Source organism: Miscanthus floridulus, chromosome 4, assembly GCF_019320115.1.
Source record: "Miscanthus floridulus cultivar M001 chromosome 4, ASM1932011v1, whole genome shotgun sequence".
Taxonomy (NCBI): domain Eukaryota; kingdom Viridiplantae; phylum Streptophyta; class Magnoliopsida; order Poales; family Poaceae; genus Miscanthus; species Miscanthus floridulus.
The window spans coordinates 112,819,762-112,842,568 of NC_089583.1; the positions used below are offsets into that span (position 1 = coordinate 112,819,762).

Sequence of the window (22,807 nt, forward strand, 5' to 3'; positions counted from 1 at the left end):
TGATGGCCCCATCCAAAGATCAACTCAAGTGCCACATCCTAGAGTACAACAATCCATTCAACGTGATCATCTCAGTTGATAATATATTAGGGAGAATCCAACAAGGGGGGTGGAAGAGGCACTTGGTGATCCGGATTAGATGATAGCCATGCAAGAGGAGTTGAACAACTTCACTCAAAATGAAGTCTTGGTCCTTAGTGGAAAGGCCGAAGCAAAATATGATTGGAACCAAGTGGGTCTTCCACAATAAGCAAGATGAGCATGGCGTGGTGACAAGGAACAAGGCAAGGTTGGTGGCTCAAGGATTCACTCAAATTGAAGGCTTAGGATTTTAGGGAAACCTATGCACCGGTGGCTAGGCTAAGAATCGAATCCATATTCTACTTGCCTATGCCACTCATCATGATTTCAAGCTATATCAAATGGATGTGAAGAGTGCATTTCTCAACGGCCCCCTATCCAAGTTGGTGTATGTAGAGCAACCACTCGGCTTTGAAGACCCCAAGTATCCCAACCTATGTCTACAAGCTCGACAAGGTGGTCTATGGGCTCAAACAAGCCCCTAGAGCTTGGTATGATTGCTTGAAGAATTTCCTACTCAAACAAGGGTTTGAGATAGGAAAGGCCGATGCTACTCTATTTACTCGCAAAGTCAATAATGATATCTTTAGTTTGCCAAATATAAGTCGATGACATAATATTTGGTAGTACTAATATGGCTTTTTGTGAGAAATTCAGTAGGATTATGACAAATAGGTTTGATATGTCCATGATGGGAGAGTTGAAGTTCTTTCTTGGATTTCAAATAAAGCAACTCAAGGATGACACGTTCATAAGTCAATCCAAGTACACCAACAACATGTTGAAGGAGTTTGACATGGATAAGGCCAGGCCCATCAAGAGACCTATGCCAACGAATGGACATCTTGACCTTGATCAAGGAGGAAAGAACGTCGAATCAAAAGGTATATTCGCTCCATGATTAGGATCCCTCCTTTGCCTTTGTGTATCTAGGCCCAATATTATGCTTAGTGTGTGCATGTGTGCAAGATTTCAAGCTAATCGGAAAGAATGTCATTTGATAGCCTTTAAGAGAATTTTTCGATATTTAGTGCACACTCCTAATCTTGGTTTGTGGTATCCTAAAGGTTCTACTTTCGACGTTACTTGGCTATTCCAATTTGGATTATGCTGGTTGTAAAGTAAACTGAAAGAGTACCATCGGGACTTGTCAATTTATTTGTAGGTCTTTGGTGTCTTGGAGCTCTAAGAAGCAAAACTCCGTTGCTTTGTCCACCACCGAAGCCGAGTATGTGGCGGCCGATGCATGTTGTGCCCAACTACTTTGGATGAAGCAAACTCTCAAAGACTTTGGTTGTGAGCTAACCAAGATTTCCATTTTGTGTGACAACGAGAGTGCCATTAAGTTGGCAAACAACCCCTGTAAAATACACTCGAACAAAGCACATAGATATCCGACATCACTTTTTGAGAGACCACAAAGCCAAAGGAGATATCAGCAATTTATCATGTGAGCATCGAAAAGCAGCTAGTCGATATCTTCACAAAGCCCGTAGATGAGTCAATATTTTATGCTTTGAGGAGTGAGCTAAATATCATTGATTCTCGTAACATGCCTTGATGTCTTGCACATACTTTGTTGAACTAGCTAGGAGAAAAGAATTGAAGAAAATATTGTGTGACACTTTCAAAATCATTATAGTTTTCATATGTGACTATTGCTTTGTGTTGAATGTTTGAAACCTAGTTACATGTGAAAATAATGTGTCCATCATATTTTTGCCCCATATGGCATGGTGAGCTCGAGCTAGGAAGTTTCTGAAGTTTCCCGCGTCGGAAGTCCCAGCATTTGTAGGAAGTTCCGATAGCCGAAAGTCCCTAGCCCTAGGGTCAAAACTCTCGACTACCAGAAGTCCTGGCTCAGGCCAGAACTCTCGATGCAGATCTGAGTTGATGCCCCTTTGACCACTGTTTGACTATGCTATTTGACCTAGGGGTTCACTTTTTTTACTCATCCCGGCCTAGTTACCGCCCGATAACTCCTCATTCCCCACCGCCCCGCGCCTGTCGCCCTCGCGCCCTTTGCCAGTGCTGCCGTCACCCCGACACCTCTAGCGACTGATGGTCTTGTCGATGGTCCCATCGCTCCCTAGGCACCACCGCCTCCCTATCCCTCCTCCTTCATTCTCTCAGCATCACCCTTCCTCACCTCGTCAGTCGTGTGGTCATTAAGGTGTGGTGCATGGTTTTCATCGATCTGCTCGTGGATTTGATTCAAGGACATCGTGCTCACTATGGTTTTTGACGTTTCTTCATTCTCTTCCCTTTCTCAAGGTACAACTTCCATGGCTATCCCTAATCCTAATTCCAATGTACCTTTGTATTTGTCTCTTTTCTTCCTCCTTCTCTCATCCTCTACCTTCCTTGTGTGAATGATTGCATAGATTTGGAGTCCCATGTATGGATTGGCCACCAAAGTGCGTCAGGAAATCCTAGCTCTAGGGCCTGAAACTCCCAACCACCGGGAGTCCCAACGATAGCCAGAACTTCTAAACCCTTGGTCACCACTCCATCCATGTTTCTCCATCTCTAGACTCTTGTTCGACTTTCTTCTGCCTTGATTCTTAGTTTCTCTTTGTTTTTCTCCGCAGCGATGGCTTCTAGTAGTGATGACACTCCTCCGCGTCATAGCGAGAAGCGTTCCAAGAAGAACAATGACCCCGCCACATCCTCTTGACTGATTGGACCCACCAAGGCATCCCTTCCTTGTGATGCAGTAGGTGGTCATGGTGGTCGTGCTCAAACCCAAGCCTAGCTTCGCCCATTGGCGTTGCTGATTCGGGAGTTTGTTCCCAGTCTTGGTGATGTGCCCGCTGTTGATCTTGATGAGGAAGCTCTTGATCAAGAAGGATGAACTATTACTAATGATGTGTGCACCATGACCCCTTCAGGCTCTGGGTTACTTTGGGATCAGTCGATTGATTCCGTTCGATGGTCCTACTCCTTCCATCCGCGAACCGCAGCGCACTCCCAATCCAGCTGGTGGTTACACACCTCATCTGATGGTTGATTATTGTCGCCATATGGCTAAGATTTGTTGTTGGTGTGTCCAACCTCTCTATGATGAGCCTAATGATTTGCAGATTGAGTACAGGTTCTGGAAACCAATTCCACTTTGTCTTCTATCATCATTTGGTCTATCTCTGCTACATCAACAAGAGAGAGGCCCTAGTGATTCAGATGAAGGCCATTGACACTTTTGAGCTTAGCAAGCTGCCTGTCTTGGACATGACGTAGCTGCTCCTGTGACTTGAGGAGGATGGGGTTGTAGCCACTGATAGAGTTCCACAAGCCATGGAACAACGAGATTGTCTATCAGTTCTATGCCTCCTATCACTTGGACACTCAGGCGGATACACATGTCATTCATTGGACCACCGAAGGCAAGAACTTCAAGGTTGATTTCATTAAGTTTTCTCAGTCTTCTTGGTTTGGACCACAAGGATCGCACCTCCACTGCCATCACTGAGATTTCAGCTCTTGCTAAGGATAAGTATCAATACATGTATTTGGATGGTCATCATGCTAATGGGAAGACCATTTGGCTAAAGCCCTACTACTATGTTCTCAACAACATTCTTTGTCAAATCTTGTATCCCAAGATATGTGACTCTACTAATCTCCATGAGGATTCCCAAGTTGTACTTGATTATTGTGGAGATGAGTTCACCAAGTTCTCCATCGGTCGTTATATTTGGGACAAGATCTTCGTGGCTAGTGAGGATGTGGTGAAGCACTACCCCTATGCTCCATTCATCGTGCATATCATTGAGCATGTGCTAGGCATTCACTTCCCTTTAGATGCCCCTCACAAAGTTCTCAAGCTATCCAACAAGACGTCGCTTCAGGTAAAGAGGGAGTTAGAGGAGGCCGCTAAGGGAAAAGGAAAAGGCAAAGGTGCCTCGGGCTCCTCCTCACGTGCTTCTCCACCGCGTGCTTCGCACTCTCGCCAGTGCTCATAGTGAGAAGCCTCAGTCCTCCTCCTCCTCTGATGGTAAGCCCCCTAGTAAATTCAAGTTCTTCATGAAGTATCTATTTGGAGCTTGTTGTGCAAGTGCTGAGCGTGAGCAAGAGATGCTAGTAAGGATGCATCACATTGAGCAGAGGCTTGACATTCCCTCCACACTACCTCAGGACTTGGAGCAACTTTGTGATCCTTTTGAGCTTTATGAATGGGCTTGCAAGGAATACTATAGAGAGTCATCCAATCAGCCCCATCCCTATGGCAAGTCACAAATGGATATCGACGATGAGGAGTACCACGAGGAAGATGATGATGATGATGATGAGATGGTGGTGACCGTGATGATGATGAGGACTATGGCGATGAGTAGTCGTTTCCCCTTTTTGGCACTTGTTGACAAAGGGGGAGTGTTAGGCTTTGATCTATCTATTTAATAAGTTAGTTGGCTTGTGAGACCTTAAAACTTTTAGCTTGTCTGAACTATGCCATGTGGTGGCACTATGTGATGGACAATTATATTTGTGTGTGTGATGGATGATTATAGGACAAGTAATGTTTATCTACATATCTATTAGTTATATTGCATGTCTCTACATGTGAATGGTGGATGTTACCTTGGATGGCCATGTGTTGCTTCAAGTTCTACCTTGAGATCTTAGTCATTATGTTCATTTTACTTGTTGAGTGAATATAACATGTCATATTGCATTATCTTTTTCACAGGATATTCACTTGCTCACATATACTTGTTGTACCCCATGGATTACAAAATTTAGGGGGAGTTTCTACCTTAATATATGCAAGTGATGTGTTGATGATCATCATTGAAATTCAAATTCATTGCATATATTAAGGGGGAGCTCTCTATAAATTTTGGGGTTCAAAAGCTTTAAATTCTTACATTCTTATGAAAGCCTAAGTTGGTTGTCATCAATTACCAAAAATGGGGAGATTGAAAGTGTATTTGCCACGTATGTGGGTTTTGGTGTATTGATGACATCCAAATTAGGGACTAATGAGATCATAATGAGATATATTGTAGCTTTACTCCCTTAAAAGCTTTAAAAGAGTTGTTCTAAGATGAAATGGTATCTCTTAATTCTTCAAGTGCAAAAAGCGGACTGAACCCAAAGCGCTCTCCAAAGCCTTTTTTATTTTGTTTTGGGTTTAGGTATGCCGTACTATAAAGAGGGATGCAAGTTTAGGTGGTCTGAGAAAGATAGACTGCTTAAGCATAAAAATAAAATTTAAAGAGAGATACAAAATCACCTCACGAACACTTAGACATAGTTTGTGGACTTTTGGTAGTCGAAAGTTTCAGCGTGAGCCGGGAGTTTCAGCTGTTGAAAGTCCTGATGTTTGGTGCCGGAAGTCCCGACACTTGCTGACTTAGCCGCAGCCCTCCTGCGTATCTTCTCTCGTCGGAAGTCCCGACAGAAGTCAAGAGTTGCGGGTGCTGGAAGTTCCGGCTCCCTCCAAAAGTCTCGACACTTCATGACTTAGCCGCCTGCGCATCTTCGCCTATTAGAAGTCCTGATGCTTTGGGACTTAGTCGCCTGGTTCGTCATGTCTATCGAGAGTCCCGATGGAAGCCGGAAGTCCCAGCGACCGCCGGGAGTTCCGACGATATGCGAGCAAGCCTAGTGGACTGTCTACGTGAACTATGTTTTTACGTTGAGCCGAAAGTTCCAGCGATCTGTGTCAAAACTTCCGACTCATATCTGAACGGTTGGATTTGCCTTTGAGTATAAATAGCTCTCTCCTCTCTTCTAACCGGTAACCACTCATTCATTGCTCACCAACCTTCATCCAAAATAGCTCCCAAGCATTCAAGGCTCTCCTCTCATCTCCTCTTTGCTCCAATCTTTGATTCCTCTAGGGTTTTGAGTGAAATGAGAGTGGATTGAGTGAGAGGATCACTTTGACATGCTTGAGCACTTAATTTCTTCGTCAAGCCAGTTGGATTTGCATCTATTACTCTTGGGTTATTGGAACCCTAACTGGCTAGGCATCGCCCAAGAGCTCTCATTAGTGGAAGAGCCTTGAGAAGTTTGTATTACCCTCGATTTCTTAGTGAAAGCTCAAGTAGCCTTTGTGGTTGCTTTGAGAGAGGCAAGGAGGTGGAAGAGACTCTGGCCTTTGTGGTCACCTCAACAACGAGGACGTAGGAGCTCCTTTTGTGGTGTTGTCGAATCTCGGGATAAATTCTTGTGTCCCGTGTGCTTGTTGTTGTTGTTGTGATTTATGCTATCATATTTGTTCTTGTTGATTTGTCTTCCTCCCCAACTCTCCTCTTAGGGTTTGGACTAAATCTATGGAGTGGTGACCTTCTGGCATTAAAGGAGCAACCCTAACACTTTATCTTACCACTAGGGAGTGGGGTTGTAAGATATCTTTCACTCAAAGTTCGTTTTAGCACTTATAGTGCTATTCTCGTAGGTGCCGGAACTCCCGGCTGTTTGCGTAAGAACTTCCGGCTGCCGGAAGGTCCGGCCCAAACTGTCGGGACTTTCGACTGTCACTGACATTTGACTTGCAGATATTTATAGATACACCTATTCATATCCTTATAGGCATTATTTAGATCCTTTCATAGACAACCAAAATTAACATGACAAAGACGTGAATGCTAAATATTTGACTCATCAGGGATAATAGCATTGTTCACAATCTTATTACACACATCATCATGCAAAGATAAGCGAAACAAGCCTCTGTAATCATAACCTTTACCAACAAAACTTCCATACTTTGATAGTACACATTTATTGGCTTCGAAGATAATTTTATAACCATATCGACAACATTGAGAGCCGCTAACTAGATTTTTTTTATAGAGAGGACATGCTGCACATTCTTCAACAGTACTGTCTTTCTCGAAGTGAACTTCAGAATGATCGTACCAACATCAAGAACACGCGCATGGGACCCGTTCTCCATCGGCAAGGCTCCAGCCCCACCGACCTGATAAGAAGAAAACAAAAAAGCATCAACACACACATGAATATTAGCCCCAGTGTCCATCCACCACTCAGACGAATGGCAGACTAAAAAACAGTAGGTAAAAAATTATCATACCCAGATGTTCTTCCTTCAGCCTCGCTAACAACCATGTTTGCATATTTCTTCTCTTACTTAAATTTGCGGTCTAGCCATAAACTTGCCCAATGCTCATCGCTCCCGCAAACAAGACAACCACCATCTTTGTTGTTCTTTTTCTTCTTAAAAGTGGTTGTTTGTTTATGCTTCGAGTTGTTCTCTTGCTTATTCTTCTTCTTCTTATTATGAGACGCATTTCAATTTTCTTCTGCATCATATTGGCACTAGAAGACTCAACGCCTTTCCCATACGTGTCTTTTGCTATCGCTCTCTTCTCAACATCAATAGACCTAATAAACTCAGCCTCGCTAAACTCTTGTATCTTGTGTTTTAGGGAGATAGGAAAATCCCTCGAAAAAAAAAATGGCAGCAAGACGCAGAGACAAACGGGGCAAAGGCCGGTAGGTCATCGCTGGATCACGGAGGGAGCGATCAGAATCACCTGATCAGATCGGTGGATATGACTGGCGAGGCGAGTGCCGAGCGCTGTCCCCGCCAAGCAGCAGCAAAGGTTCCAACCTCCAACGAGCGACGCGGGGTCTCTCGCGTTTTGCTGGAGGGGTTTCCTCTCGTCTCCTTGTTGGGTTGTTTAAGATCGTTCAGTTCAGTAGTGCTTGTGCTTAAAGTTGGATGATAACGTATTGGCCCATTGCAAGCAAGGTGCTGACCAAGCCACCAATCTAAGAGATCCATCCATCCAATGCAACCAAGACAGGCAAGCGAAGGCGAGGCCAAGCACAACTGCACAAGGAGGCATAGGGATTGTACTCTGGGAACGTCCTGTACGGCTGTGTGCATGTGTCTCCGTCTCCTTCTCCTTCTCTTTGGCTCTCGCAATTTGGGCCCTGACCAGTGGCCAACACACCTACCCAAAATAATGAGCCCCATCCGGTAGTGTAAATCCTCGGAGACCGCATTACTGCTGCTGAAGGCCTGAAGCTGAAGCCCCCTCCCCCAACCGGCCAACCCTCTCTGACAATGCGACCGTTTGCTTTTGTCACCACGGTACTACGTACAGTACGGAGTACTGAAAAAAGTTCACTGCTGTGAGTGCCGACTTGGAGCTTGTTTAACGCACTGTTTAGGTCCCTCCCAAAACGCTAAGGCCTTGTTTAGTTTCCATCAAAATTCCAAGTTTTTTCACTCTCTCTCCATCACATCAATTTTTAGACGCTTGCATGGAGTATTAAATATAGGTAAAAAAAATAACTAATTACACAGTTTAGTTGAAAATCACGAGATGAATCTTTTGAGCCTAGTTGGTCCACGATTGGACAATATTTGCTAAATAAAACGAAAGTGGTACTATTCATCAGGTTGAAAAAACTTTCGATCTAAACAAGGCCTAAATTTTTCAAGATTCCCCGTCACATCGAATACGAAAACGCATGCATAAAGCATTAAATATAAATAAAAAATAAAACTAATTACACAGTTTAGACAAAATCCACGAGACGAATCTTTTAAGCCTAATTAGATTATGATTAGACACTAATTGTCAAATAACAACAAAAATGCTACAGTGTCGTTTTGCCAAATTTTTCGCAATCTAAACTGGACCTAAATCCAAGCGTAAAGTTTCGGATCGGTGCTACATGGTTTGTCCGAATACTAATAAAAAAATAAATTATAGGCGCGAGACGAATTTATTAAATCTAATTAATTTGTCATTAGGACATGTGTGTACCGTAGCACCGTATTGTTAAATCATGATCTAATTAGGTTTAAAAGATTCGTCCCACAAATTAGTCGTAAACTGTGTAATTGGTTATTTTTTAGTCTATATTTAATACTCTATATATATGTTAAACATTCGATAGAATAGAAAGTGATCTTTAGGAGGAGAAACTAACCAAGGTCTTACTATACATGGTTATTTCCTGCTCTGCAATTCAAAACTGCCTACTGCAGCGGACAATCTGCGTTCTACGCAAGGGAGGGTTATTGGTGGGATAGATTGGAAATCTCAGATCGATCTCGTGCCAGCCATGCTGCCCCACTGCGTTTGGTGAGACCGTCCCCAGCTCTACATGCGTGGAGTACGTACGTACGAACGAACGAGTATAGTATAGTCAACAACAGCGCAGGTTTTCTCTCGCCAACAACGCCTACTAGAGAATGAATGTAATGCAGACCACAAACTTACAAACGCCATCAAGATCTACCAAGCAGTAAGTAGCGTCTGTTACAAGATTTCAATCTCCATCACTGCCTCATTTACTTAGCAGTAATACTATTTCGCTTCCGTTACTCTGCTTTAATTCCACAGGAAATATAAGGGGGAAAAATGCCAGTACTGCCGAATTGCAGGCTGACCTCGAAACGCCATCCAGAGAGGACCACAGCTACTGTTCCGAAAACAAAATTCCCCGATAGAGAGAAAGCGGCGGCAAGAACCAAAAGCTTTTGCAAAAGTTGGACGCACAAAGCGGAGGGCGAATTCCACACGGAATACGCTGCCCATGGCATTTTTGCAGCGGTGGCGTGGCGGGCTGGACGCAGGACGACTCACGGGAGCCTGCAAAGTGCCACAAAGCAGAGGTGTGTGGTGGTGTGTGCGAGGTGCGAGACGCTCGGTCTCCGAGGGGTCGTTTGGCGGTGGCATACCGTAAATGATTATAAATTTTTAGTTAAAATAGTTTTTTTATATATAAATCAATGTGCAGTATTTTTTTTTATGAAGCAGCAAATATACGAAACGGCGAACCGAAGAGGCGGTCGATGCCGCAGATAAATTTGGAACCAGCAGGCGCCCGTGCCGGACCAAATACTCCTCCTACAGGCTACACGCGCATCTCGCGGGTCGCGTCGCGTCGCGCACCCACCCAAGCAGAAGCACGCACAGTTCACAGGACACGCAGTCCCCATACTGCCAGTGCCAGCCGGTCTTGTTGTCCAGTCCAGGAGTGGCCGCCAGCCGCTGCACTGCACACACGCCCTCTCAAGCCTCACTCCCCCAACCCCTCCCCCGGTGGTCTCTCCCCGATCCCCATCAGCTCCGAATCTCTCTATCTTCTTCTCTCTCTACCGGCAAGGCCGACCACACTGCCTCCCTCTGCGGAGTTCTCTCGCGTGCTCGCAGTCGCAGGCGCGTCCTGGGAGAGGGAGACCTTCGCTTCGTCCGTGGCAGCGGTAGTAGACCATGAAGGCGCTGGTGGTGACGGTGCTTCTCCTGCTCTCCTCCACCCTGGCCGCGTCACGTGAGCACTTCTTTTTTTTTCTAACCTTTCTTTCCTTCCCTTCCTCTGCTCTGCTCTTGTGGATTTTGTAATATCATCACCGTCCGCGTCTTTTCTCTTGTTTCCGGAGTTTGGGCTTCTTGGTGTGTGCGTGCGCGCGCGCAAGCCTAGGGGTTTCTCGTTCATCATTCTGCCGAGTCGCCACGGCAAGCTCTTCTACTGCTTTCTGTGCTCTGACATCCCCGGCTCTGTTTTCCGTGCTTGTGTTTTTAAGCTGTGCTTCAATGCTCGTTCCTTCTAGAACATACGGAGTACTCCCTCCGTTCCGTTCCTAAATGTCGGTTGTTTTCGTTTTAAAAAAAACAACTTTGACTAAATATATATTAAAAAATATTAATATTTATGATACAGAATTAATATCGTTCATAAATATTTGAATCTAGTTTTTTAATAAATTTATTTGGAGATAAAAATGTTAGATGTATTTTCTATAAACCGAGTAAGGCGGTACGCAAATCATGACGACCAAGAGTACTCCGTAAAAACGTTTCCATTTTGTGGACGAAGCAAGCAGACCTTGCATCTGTGATGTACTGTTTCTTTTGACATTGAGTTTTTTTTTCTCGAGATTCCTTTTCCTCACATTGTTCGAGCTGCATTATTCGTTTCAGTATTTCTTCCGCTTCTGTTTCGAAGAGATTCGTTCAAGAACAGAGCAGGGAGAGAGGAGAGGGAAATTTCCTCTTGTTTGCTGATGGACACTGAAGTTCTCCCCCAAAGAACAACTTTTCTTTTTCAAAATCCCCTTTTGTGCTTTTGCTTAACTGAAATGCAGCGCACAGCTTACACAAAAAGGTCAGATTTCCGTTGCAGCACATGTCTAGTGAAAAGTGCCGTTCTCTCTTCCTTTGCGTGCGCAAAGCTCGCTCCGTCTGCTTGCTGTGCTCACGCTCCCCTGGCCGTCGCATTTGGTGACATCCACATACCACGTCGCATAAACTGACGCGGGAGAACCGCCGCATCCCTGGAACGCCCAGACAGGCGTTCGTTCGTCCCCTTCAGTCTCTAGCGTCTCTTCTGACCAAATCTTTGGTGCAGAATGGTGCGTGTGCAGGCAGGACGCGATGCAGGCCGCGCTGCAGAAGACCATCGACTACGCCTGCGGCTCCGGGGCGGACTGCAACTCCATCCATGAGAACGGGGCGTGCTACAACCCCAACACCGTCCCGGCGCACTGCTCCTGGGCGGCCAACAGCTACTACCAGAACAACAAGGCCAAGGGCGCCACCTGCGACTTCACCGGCACCGCCACCCTCACCACCAGCGACCCAAGTAATGCCCCCCTCAAGCATAGATTATCACATTAATTACCCTTGCATTAAGGTTCAAGTTGGAGGATTAACCCCTTGCGAGTTAATCTGTAGCTACCGATCGTTAGTGTTTAGCTCCTTGCTGGGTTAGAATTGCAAAGACGAATAAAGGTTGGCGAAGTTAGTGGAACCAATATTCATGCCGTCTAGCATTGTTAAAGGTTTTCCAGACTTGTGTGCTTGGGCCACCTGAACTCGGCTTTTGACATGGAACATTGTGGATCTAATCGTTTTTGGCACATTTCATTTTGTTATCAGTAAGCATAAGTTAAAGCTATCTAGGTGTACTGGTCAAGCTTTAGGGAATCCGGTTCTGTACAGGTACTGAATTAGGCTATTGGTGTAATAAAATAGTAAAAAATACAAACTTTCTGAATGAATAGCAAGATTTGCAAAGTTCAAAGCTGTTGCCATATGCTTTATTCTTGACCCAATATTCTCTGGTGTGTACCGGGGCAGGCATTGGCATGAAAGCGCATCCATTTTTTTCCCTACTTTCCAAAAGGAAAGTAAACTGTAATGCGGCAAAGGCAGATTTTGTTCTTGCGATCTTTGTTTTATTATTCAAAAGACAGATTCCAGCGTCTTATATGATGTTTGTGTTGTATTGCTTCCATGTTCTTCTTGCTGGTGACACTATCCATTTCATCACTCAATCAGAGTCCTACTTGTATCTTATATGATCTTTGTGTTCTAAACTTTCAGGTTCTTCTGGCTGCTCTTACCCTACCAGTGGAAGGTACATCATGAACTTAAATTAACTGCACACCATGTAGTACTATTAGCACTAAGGCCTGACTGAGTAGTTCATATTTCAAAATTCAAACTTGTGCACTTTGGGAACTGGTACCCCCAAGAAAGTGATGTATCATGTTGAGTCAGATCTTTTGGAATGCAGTTGGTTCACTGAATTTTAAGTGATATTTGATACTCTTCCAAACTACTCATAGCTTCTTGAATAGGAAACTGGACTTTAGACATCACATCTGTTGATAAACAGGAACATTCAGCATGCCTAAGAGGTCAGTGGTCAGTGGTCACTGTTGATGCCTCCATAGCTCTATGCTAGAGATCCTTTTTGCATTTCCATACAATGAACAACTTGCTTTACTGGGTCCAAGTAGCGAACAGATGCATATAATACATAGCTAATCCATCGCTCAGATGATTGTACTAAGAATCGCAGAACATTCAGCATGTGGCTTGAATCAACATTACCACAATACTAACAGCATTGCCTTGTTTATACAGCGCTGTTGGAACGATGACCCCAACCACTGGAGGCACAGTGGGAGGAACCCCAGGGACCTTCACGCCCGGTGTAGGCACAGGCACAACCGGCACAGGCATGGGGACAGGCACTATGACCGGAACTACGGGTACTGGGTTCGGCGGCCTAGGACCAGGCACAAACGCTGGCATGGACACAGCGGCAGCGGCGGGCTTGCTCCTCCCAAGGGCCGGCCTGGCCACTGCCCTCGTTGCGCTCCTCTCCGCCATGGTGCTCGCATGACGCTTGATATGACCTCAGAAACAAGACCCTACCTGCTAGTAGAAAGCACAACCAGCCTTTTGGTAAGGGGCATTTCAGGAGTACTCTGATGATCTATGGAGAAAGGGAGAAAAACCTAAAGCCTAATGCATCCTATCTGAAAACCCACTAGCGCCTGCTTCTTGTTCGGTGCAGCCCGGGGGGCTCATGGGTGGGGTGCCTTTCGTTTGGGCTCCTCTGCGATGACCACCTCATGTTCTGTGTACTACTCTGTAATCTGGTAGGATGTCTGTCTCTGTCATGCAAGGACAATTGTCTGTGTTTTTATACTGTTGTTAATCATGTAAATGTGGGGAAGGCACTGGTAGGTTAATTAGGGGTTGTTTGGTTCCCGCATAAACTCCTAAAATTCCTGTCACATTAAATATTTAGACGGAGTATTAAATATAGACTAATTACAAAACTAATTGCATAACTTGCGATTAATTTACGAGACGAATCTTTTAAGCCTAATTAGTCAATGATTTAACAACGTGGCGCTACAGTAAACATACGCTAATGCTAGATTAATTAGGCTTAAAAAATCCGTCTCGGAAATTAGCCTTCATCTATGTAATTGGTTTTTATAATTAATCTATATTTAATATTTTTTATTAGTATCTAAATATTCGATGTGACATAAATTTTAGGAGCGATTAAAGAACTAAACACCACCTTAGTTCTTCATGGCTGGCTGGAATGAGAATGCTGCTACTGGGGCAAACAATGCCATGGCCCATGGGGTGTGCTTTTTATCAACTTGCATGTCATCAGGCCCGTCACCGCTGTCGCCCTGTCGGCGGCTCATATTCTCGGCGCACTGTGGCTGCATGTTCGTTTGAACTTATCGATAGTACCAAATAACAGTCGTTTATTTAGCCAGCCGAACAGGACGAGCTTAGAGCTATGTAACCTCCATCCACTACCTGTCTAGCTATTCTTGATGCAAAGATTCTCAGCTCTCTCGGGAAAAAAAGAATGAATGGTACTTTCATTGACATCATTGTGGATGCCGTCGGGCCTTGTTATCGTCACAGCATGGCGGCATTGCAAACTGATGTTACCGTTAGGTGGTGTGGCGCGTCAGCGCTGCAGCGAGCGCTCGTCCCGTCCCGTCCAAGCGGAGTGGGGCTGGCTCCCTCGCTCCCTCTCTGTCACTGTGCCTTGCTGAAAGCGGTAGATGCGGCCGCAGCACACGAACACTTGCAAAGTTGCAAACCCGCAGGCCCCACGGCCGGGGGCCGGGGGCGGGCAGTGGTGTCGTACGACGGTGTCCTGGATCCAGCCGAGAGCTGCGTGACGAGCGATGAATGATGCGGTCAGGCTGCCTGCCCGGCTGTTCAAAGCGCGGGGCGGGCCGGCGCTCGCCGCTGGATCCGTGCGGGCGCACATGGTGCCGCGCAGCGAGCAGCATGATTGGCGTGTACCCGACGGGGCCGGGCGAGTTACGGCGGGGCGCGGGGTGGTAAACTGGTAATGGCGCGCGCGCGCAGGAGCAGAGCAGGCGTGCCGTGCCCGTGCGGCAGGGGCGCTGCTGTGCTGCCCTGCCCTGCCCTGCCACGGTGCAGACCATGGCGTGGCCATTGGCTGCGCGGCAGCGGCAGGACCGCAAGAAGCGTGGAGAAAGCGTCAGGGGGCGTCAGGGCGCCATGAGATGAGAGTAGGGGGACGAGACGGCGGAGGCGCGGATGGATGCTGTCATGCTGACGCGCGCGGACACGGGCGGGTGCTCACGGTGACGGGGAGGGTGCGCGGGCGGCGGCGGAAGAGGCGTGGCCGCGGCCCACGGGGGCCGGCTCATGGCACCATGGGTCCATGGCCTCATGGGTGTGCGTTGTGCGGAGCCGAAGCGGGCCTAGTTCGGCTTTCCACCGGGCTAAACCCGAGATTTCGCTGCCGAAGGCCGGCCCAACTACAGTAGATTTTAAATGCGAATCAGTGACGAAACCATATACTAGCATTTTTTTCCTTTTCTGATTGCGTGGAAACTTTTTTTAAGGAAAACCGGAGCTTCATTTATTAAGCATGGGCAAGATTACAATGAAGGTGTTCAATATCCCGTAATCCAGGTGGGGTTACAAGCCACTCCTCCACCTGAGCATTACGGGATACAAAATGAGCACTCTCATGAGCTAACTTGTTACACTCTCTATTAACAAAAAGAAATTTAAAGCCCTCAAAGCTCCGGCTCAGAGACTCCATCTGTATCAGCGAGGCTCAATCTCCAAAGGTTGACCGGGTCCTGTTCGGCAGGACTTATTACTATTGCGGCTGATTTGTAGGACTGATTTATTGTGAGAGAATAACACCGTTCTCATGGCTGAAAAGTAGAACTGATTCTGACTGATAAGATCAAGCGAACAAGGCCTGGATCGATTCTTGATTGGAACTGATGGGAGTCTGGAACAGTTCAAACTCTGGTGGGGGGAATCGACTGCAATGGCGCAATATACACACATACGAACACGATACTACCATACTACAGTAGCTCAATTCCAATGATGCACATGCATGTGTAGTGTAGCGTAGCATCTAGAGCTCTCCCAGCCTCTTGGCGCACTCGACGCTGCAGTCCAGCGTCTCCTCCACTCCGTACTTGAACCTGAACCCCAAGTCCTCCAGCTTGCTGGTGTTGGGCACAATCCTGACGCCTTCCCTATATAGCAAGATCATCAGTCACCACCACACAAGCAGGTCAAGCAGCAATCACCAGAGCTGATGAGCTAGCTAATAACAAGTAGCGTTAACAAAAACCGAGACCGAGAGCATGCCACAACGTACTCCGTCAGCTGTATCTTGAGGTCGGGGTGCTTGGCGGCGAAGTGGTCGACGATGTCCCGCATGTTGGGGTACCCGGCGGCGCAGAGGAAGCGGCCGGCCATGGACGCCTGCTCCATGCAGAAGACGTGCGCGTCGCAGACGTCCTCCACGTGCGCCAGCGGCACGGAGCCCAGCAGCGCCTGCAGGAACATGAGGGCGTTGTGGCAGATCGCCTGCCCCGTCAGCGGCGCCACGATCGATCATGGGGATGCTGCTCCACAGGTACGTCTGGATGGTGTCGCCGCCGACGAGCGCGCACGCCAGGGTGACCACCCCCAGTGCCCGGGGCTGATCGTCCTACTGGGAGGACTCGTTGTAGCTCTCAGCAGGTCCTTCTCCGACAGCGACTTGGACCGCACATAATCCTGCGTTCGTGCGTACGCGCGTGTTTCGAATTCGATCAGCTCATCGAGATGCATGCATGGCGATCAGCTAGCATTGCTGTACGTCTCAGTTGAGTTGGGATGCCCGTTGCCGTGAGTAGAGTAGTCGATTATATGCAACCCTTACGTACGTCGAGGTGAGCGTTGCTGAATCCGTAGGAGAGGTTGAGCGGCGTCCAGTTGGACTCGTTGGCGAAGTCCTTGTATCCGCTGCCGTCCTCCTTGAGCGGCGACGCGGCCGTGACGGAGGCCGTGTGGATGACGCGCTTCACCGTGCTGGACCGCTCGCACTGCTGGAGGATGATGCGCACCGCGTCCACCGTCGCCTCCGTCGTGTTCTTGTACTGCGGGAAAACCATACGGCTGATCATTAATGGACCCGTGATGACTGATGGTAATAACGCAGTAGTAGCAATCTGCTGGCGCTTGTGGAGTGGTAAATCTTTGGTGTGCAGTGCAGTGGTGAGACGGTGTTATGTTGTGGTAAATCTTTTTCGGGTGGTCGTTGGTATGGCTAAATCTGAGCTCCTTTTTGTTTTTAATATAATGGTCAACTCTTCTGTCATCGCTCAACGTAACATCATCAGTTGTGATGCTATCATATCATGCTGACAACGATTTGTGGCAGTACGACTCTAGCTGGCCCTGTCGATGGCAGAATCCCTTTGTGAGACCCGCCTCTAGCAATATACGGCCTGTTCGGTTCTCGGCGAAGAAGTACTGCGGACTGATTTGTGTGGGAAAAAAATATTATTCTGGTTAAAAATTTATGATCATTTACGACAAATCATAACCAAACGAACAGACTGATAATGCTAACTGATCATGCATATCGATTAAAACAATTCTTTAGAGGTGACTGGGTACAGATGGTTGTGGAATGTCTAAAATTAATCTCGCAGGTGCGGGAGAAAATTAAAACATTACCATGCAAGCATATCTAGCGTATCATGATATTTGTAAAGAAAGTGTGGTTCTTAAGGTGTGTCAAGGTGTGTCAAGACTAGGTGAGCTCTAGTGCATCTAAACAAAAGGGCTAATAGATGGGTTACGTTTGACACTGTCGGTGTTTTGGAATCGGGGGTCCCTCAACCAACGAGTGAATTTGTGCTGCGTGCCCCTAATCCCGGATGGTGATGCAAAGAGACACAAGGTTTATACTGGTTCAGGCAATCGAGGCCCTACGTCCAGTCTGAGAGATCGATCTTCTGTTCCTTGCACCGGAGTGCTCGTAGTAGGGGGTTACAAGCTAGGTGAGAGAGGGAGCTAGCCCCAGGTCTCGGCGAGGGTGGTGCGGGCTGCTTGAGGCGTTGTTCTCAAGCAGCGTAGAAGTGTGTAGTTCTATCGGTGTGTTCGTCTTTTTTTCTCCCCCCTCCCTAGAAATGGCCACAGGTCCCTCCCTTTTATACTCTAAGGGAGAACCAGGGACGTCCATACATAGCGCTCTATAAATGGGAGTGGCGTGTCCGAGCCCTGTAGCCGGCCACTGTTGTGGTATGGTCGATGGAGTGGCCCCGTCCTTGTCGTGCAGAAGTGACGCGCTGGTCATACTTGATCTTGTGCGTCGTGGGGCTCCAGTACAGCTTGATGCAGGACATGGCGGGCGACGTGCTGGTCATCGTGCGATGACGTCGTAGGGAGCTGTGGCTCTGCAGATGCCGAGGCTGAGCTATCGTGGGGGGCTCGGCGGACATGGATCCTCAGGCTGCCGAGCCCCTGAAGCAAACTGCCAAGGCCTTGGAGGGAATTATTGGTCCTGGGTACTGATTCCGAGACCACAGTATCCCAGACGTGGCTCCCCACGCCGCGTTGTTCTCAGAGCAGGAGTTGACAGCACAGTGAGGCATGGGCGTCAACCATGTGCATAGTGGTTAGCATAGTGGCGGGTAACCCCTGCCCAGTCCTGCCTCCTATCCCGTCGGCCATTCCGCTGTACTGTGCCGAGCATGCGGCCGATGTCAGGAGCAGCAGTTGGCTGAGTTAATGCGACACGACGTTTTGTCAGAGGGACGGGTGAAGGAAGAGGCAGCGGAGTGCTGCCGAGCCCGCCTCGCGTGAGACGGAGGGTCGGCGGCCCGGCCGAGGCCTGCGACGAGAGGGGGCCGGCCGAGGCCTTTGGTGGGGGATCGCCGAGGTCAGCGGTGAGGGGGCCTCGGGCGAGTCAGAGAATCGGCCGAGGCCAGCGGTGTTTAGCTGGTTTCGACTTTTACGAAGTCTAAGCAGTCGTTTTTTAGGTTCTTGCTTAGGGTACCCCTTCTCACGGTATCCGACAGTAGCCCCCAAGCCTTGGGGGGAGTGGAGGCACTCCCCCTGAGGTTCTGACGAGAATTGGCTCTTGATAGTTCCTGTTGGGATGGTGTTTTGTACTCGAGGTTTCGGTGGGTGCGCGCGAGCGCACCCGCCGGGTGTAGCCCCCGAGGCCCTGGAGGAGTGATTTCACTTCTTCAGGGGCTTTTTCTCTCTCGAGTGAGGGGTTTTCATTGTGTTTGCCGGGCCCGTGGGTGCGAGTTAGGATCGCAGGGCCTCGACGATGCTGCGGAAAGAGCCCCTTAGCCTCCGCCTGGAAGCGAGAGGGCCGTCAGGGGTTCCCCCAGCTTTTTGTACGACCCTCGTGCTTCCTTTTCGCTCGGAAGGAGGGGTGGAAGATGCCATGCTACCCTCGGTGGGCGCGAGCGACGACATTTCCGATGAGCTGTTATCAGGTAAGTCCGAGTGGAGGCCCGTACCCCGTTCGCTGGGGGTCGGCTAGCGGTCCGGAGACGCTGCTCCAAGAGTACCGGCGGGTTTCTCTAGTGGGTGCCGAGGCCGTTCGCTGGGCCTCGGTGGCTCGGTGCCTCCCTACGGTGGGATCCCATTCGGAGACCTCCCTGTCCGGTCTCGGACACGACACAGGGCGTGCTCATACAGGCTCGCCCGTAGTCGTCCCTGACTCTTTTGCCCTAGGGCAGCTGTCGAAACCCCTGGGGGCCCAGCCTTCGAACCCCTGGACCGTAACGGGCTCGGGTCGCTTGTCTTTATCTTAGGTGCAGGAAGAGCCCCCGAGCCTCCGCACGGAGCGAGAGGGTGGTCAGGGGTCCTCCCGACTTTTTTGTCCATCCCCCGCACGTCCTTTTCGCTCGGACGGGGGGCTGTTTGCCGAGCCCACTCGTGTGCGAGCCTGAGCCGCTGGGTCTCGGCAAAGTTGCAGGAGGAGCCCCTCGAGTCTCTCGCACGGAGCGAGAGAGCGGTCAGAGGTCCCCCTGGCTTTTGGTTCGCCCCTCACGCGTGAGGGTCTGTCTGCCGAGCCCCCCTCGGGTGCGAGCCTAGGTCGCAGGGGTCTCGGCGTCTTTTGCAGAAGGAGCTCCCTAGCCTCTGCACGGAGCAAGAGGGCCGTCAGGAGATCTTCTGGCTTTTTGAACGACCCTCGCGCTTCCTTTTCGCTCGGAAGGAGGGTTTGTTTTGCCGAGCCCCCTCGTGTGCGAGCCCAAGTCGCTGGGCCTCGGCAATGGTTTGCAGGAAGAGTCCCTTAGCCTCTGCGTGGAGCAAGAGGGCCGTCGGGGATTCTCCTGACTTTTTATTCGACCCTCGCTGCTTCCTTTTCGCTCGGAAGGAGGGGTGGAATGTGCCGCGCTACCCTCGGTGGGCGCGAGCGATGGCATTTCCGGTGAGCTGTTATCGGGTAAGTCCGAGTGGAGGCCCGTACCCCGTTCGCTGGGGGTCGGCTAGCGGTCCGGAGACGCGCTCCAAGAGTACCGGAGGGTTTCTCTAGTGGGTGCCGAGGCCGTTCGCTGGGCCTCGGTGGCTCGGTGCCTCCCTACGGTGGGATCCCATTCGGAGACCTCCCTACCGGTCTCGGACACGACACAGGGCGTCCCAAGCGTTTCGCTTGCTTGGGCCTCGGCCTCGTATAGGCTCGCCCGTAGTCGCCCCTGACTGTGTTGCCCTGGGGCGGCTGTCGAAACCCCTAAGGGCCCAGCCTTTGAACCCCTGGACCGTAGCGGGCTCGGTGCCTAGTTCCTTTGCCTGAAAGGAATCGGGGGGGGGGTATTTCTCTCCCTACAGCTAATAACGGCAGGCGCATCTTTTGAGGCGGCTTTTTCGGGGAGGCGAAACGGCGCCTGCTGCTGCTGTGGTTGGACGCGATGTGGCATCAGCCGATGGGACGTATCTGCATGCGCGGTTAATGAGGAGGGAGTGGGCGCGTGGGCAATAAGACCAGATCTAGATAACCGCGCTGGATTTTTTGGGGAAACTTCCCCGATTTCGTCGCCCGGTGGTTTCGTCTCATCCCTGCATAAATACGCAAAGAGCCTCGCCCTCCCCCTTCTTACCTTTTCCGCATTCGCTTTCGCTGCCTCTGTGTCGTTGCTGAGAGCATAGAGTGCTGGGGAGGAGAAGGGCGAGAGCGAGAGACTGAAAGAAAGAGAGAGAGAGAGATTACCGCCGTAGCAGCGATCTCCACCGTGCAATGGCTGGTGGTCCCGTCATCCTCCCGGTGGATCCCTGGGAGCAGTCTGACGTCACCGAGGAGAAGCTGCAGTCGCTCGTGGAGGCCGGTCTTCTTCGCCCGATCACCGACCCTGACGAGCCAGAGTGGATTGCTCCGAGGAACGAGTCGGAGTCGAGGCCGCGCGACGGCTACGTGGTGAGCTTCGTCGTCTTCCACGAGCGAGGCCTCGGGTCACCGGTGGATAAGTTCATGCGGGCGCTCCCGCACTACTATGGCGTGGAGCTTCACAATTTCAGCCCCAACCCCATCGCGCAGGCGGCCATCTTCGTCGCCGTCTGTGAGGGGTACTTGGGGATCGCTCCCCACTAGGAGTTGTGGCTCCACTTGTTCCGAGCGACGTTCACCACCAAGCCAGGGGGAAACGAGGGGGGCTCGGAAGGTGCAGAGGGCCGGCGGCTGCACCCTTTATGTGCGCCAAGACCGGCAGTCCCTCTACATCCCGGCCCAGCTGTCATCGTCCAACCGTCAGTTGGTACGACGGCTGGTTCTACCTCCGCAATGACGACGGAGGACTTCCTCCTTATACCGGGCAGGTTGTAGAGAGTCAACCAGAGAAATGGGGATACGGCATTATCAAGGTTGATCAGCCTAGGCTAGAGCCACTCTTGCGGGCCTTGGGGAAGCTGCAGTGACCGCGGCCTTTCGGCGGCCGTGGTCGTGACGGCCTTTCACCGCCAGAGGGTGTTGCCGCTGATGGCCCGGCGGCGGCGGCTGTTCGAGATGACCCCGAGCGACCCGATTGCTGGTATCAAGATGTCCGCCTTCGCCCTTACCGACGACGAGACCCTACGTCGGGCTGAGAGAGGCGGTAGACGGGAAGCCGAAGATCGATGATTTGATGCCGTTCCCTGATGCGCCCATCGCGGGGGCACATTTCACTGGTGAGTTGGATGTTGCCGACGCTTTCGTGGCCTTCTTGTTTTCCGCCTTTTTTGTCTGTTGTCTTACTTCGTCGTTCCCGCAGGGGATAAGAGACGTGCGAGACTCCCCGCCGCCCGTTCCCGAGGATGCCCGGCGGCAAGCCGTGAACAGGGCGTGCGCCGAGGAGGAGGAGAAGAAGAAAGATGCCAAGGAGGCGAAGCGCACGAAGAAGCTCCTCGCGCGCGAAAAGCTGGACGCCCGTCGCCGGCGTCAGAAGCTCGACGGTCTCCTATTGGAGCCGTCTCCCTCGTCGTCTGTGTCGGATTCTTTGGGCGACGGCGGCGGGCGCGAGGTGGGGACGGCCTGCCTGGAACACCTCCCCGACATTAGGGAGATGGTGCCCGGGGCGCCGGCAAGGAGCCTGACGCTCCTAGGAGGAGGAGGTGTCCCAAGGCCGAGGCCGACACGCCCGAGGCGCGGGTGTCAGAGGAGCGTGCCGTCAGCCCAATGAGTTCGACGGTGGAGGTGGAGCGAGCAACGGTGGGGGCGACCCCATTGTCTCCGCGAAGGGTCAAGGAGGTGCCGGGGTCCGGCGGAGGCCAACTGGCACCGGTGGACACCGAAGCCGCGCTGCTGCCACCACCGCCACCATTGCAGAGGAGGCTGGCGGTGTCGAAGCGGCTGCATCCCCGTTCGCGGTAAGCGTCTTTTCTGGTGGAGTCCGTAGTACTTCTTGTTTGCCCCTTGGTTGCATGCTGACCTTGGGGGTGTCTTTGCTTCCAGCCAGAAGCATCTGGTGGAAGATCCTACCTTGGCGCCCCGTAAGGCACTCAAGGTGAACGTTAGCTCCTCCGCCCATCAGGCAGCAGAGGCGCAGGCTGGCGTGCAGCGTGGCGCGGCGTCAGGCGGGGCCGTTTTGGAGGAGGCGGCTGCCCAGGAAAAGGGTGCCGAGGCGGCCGCGGAGCGAGTGGAGGAGGAGGAGCCCATGCCTCGCGATGTCGTGAGTCTTGGGGCGAAGGAGGCTAGGGCA

General features: G+C 50.3%; 1 protein-coding gene and 1 pseudogene across 1 annotated transcript; one reads left to right on the forward strand and one right to left on the reverse strand.

Annotated features, from left to right (window-relative positions):
• The first annotated feature begins 9,969 nt into the window (after positions 1–9,969).
• LOC136552665 (PLASMODESMATA CALLOSE-BINDING PROTEIN 3-like) lies at positions 9,970–13,613 on the forward strand. The gene is made up of 4 exons (XM_066544226.1): positions 9,970–10,344; positions 11,422–11,655; positions 12,399–12,432; positions 12,945–13,613. The coding sequence occupies exons 1-4, from the start codon at positions 10,287–10,289 to the stop codon at positions 13,204–13,206; spliced, it is 588 nt and encodes a 195-aa protein (XP_066400323.1). The 5' UTR covers positions 9,970–10,286; the 3' UTR covers positions 13,207–13,613.
• Positions 13,614–15,756: 2,143 nt separating this feature from the next.
• Positions 15,757–16,904, reverse strand: LOC136549102 (NADPH HC-toxin reductase 2-like; annotated as a pseudogene).
• Positions 16,905–22,807: the final 5,903 nt, after the last annotated feature.

Excerpts from the sequence above, each read along its gene's own strand:
- LOC136552665 (XM_066544226.1), top strand. The coding sequence starts at position 10,287 with ATGAAGGCGCTGGTGGTGACGGTGCTTCTCCTGCTCTCCTCCACCCTG. Across the intron at positions 11,656-12,398 it reads CCTCACCACCAGCGACCCAA|GTTCTTCTGGCTGCTCTTAC; the intron begins GTAATGCCCCCC and ends CTAAACTTTCAG. Across the intron at positions 12,433-12,944 it reads TCTTACCCTACCAGTGGAAG|CGCTGTTGGAACGATGACCC; the intron begins GTACATCATGAA and ends TTGTTTATACAG.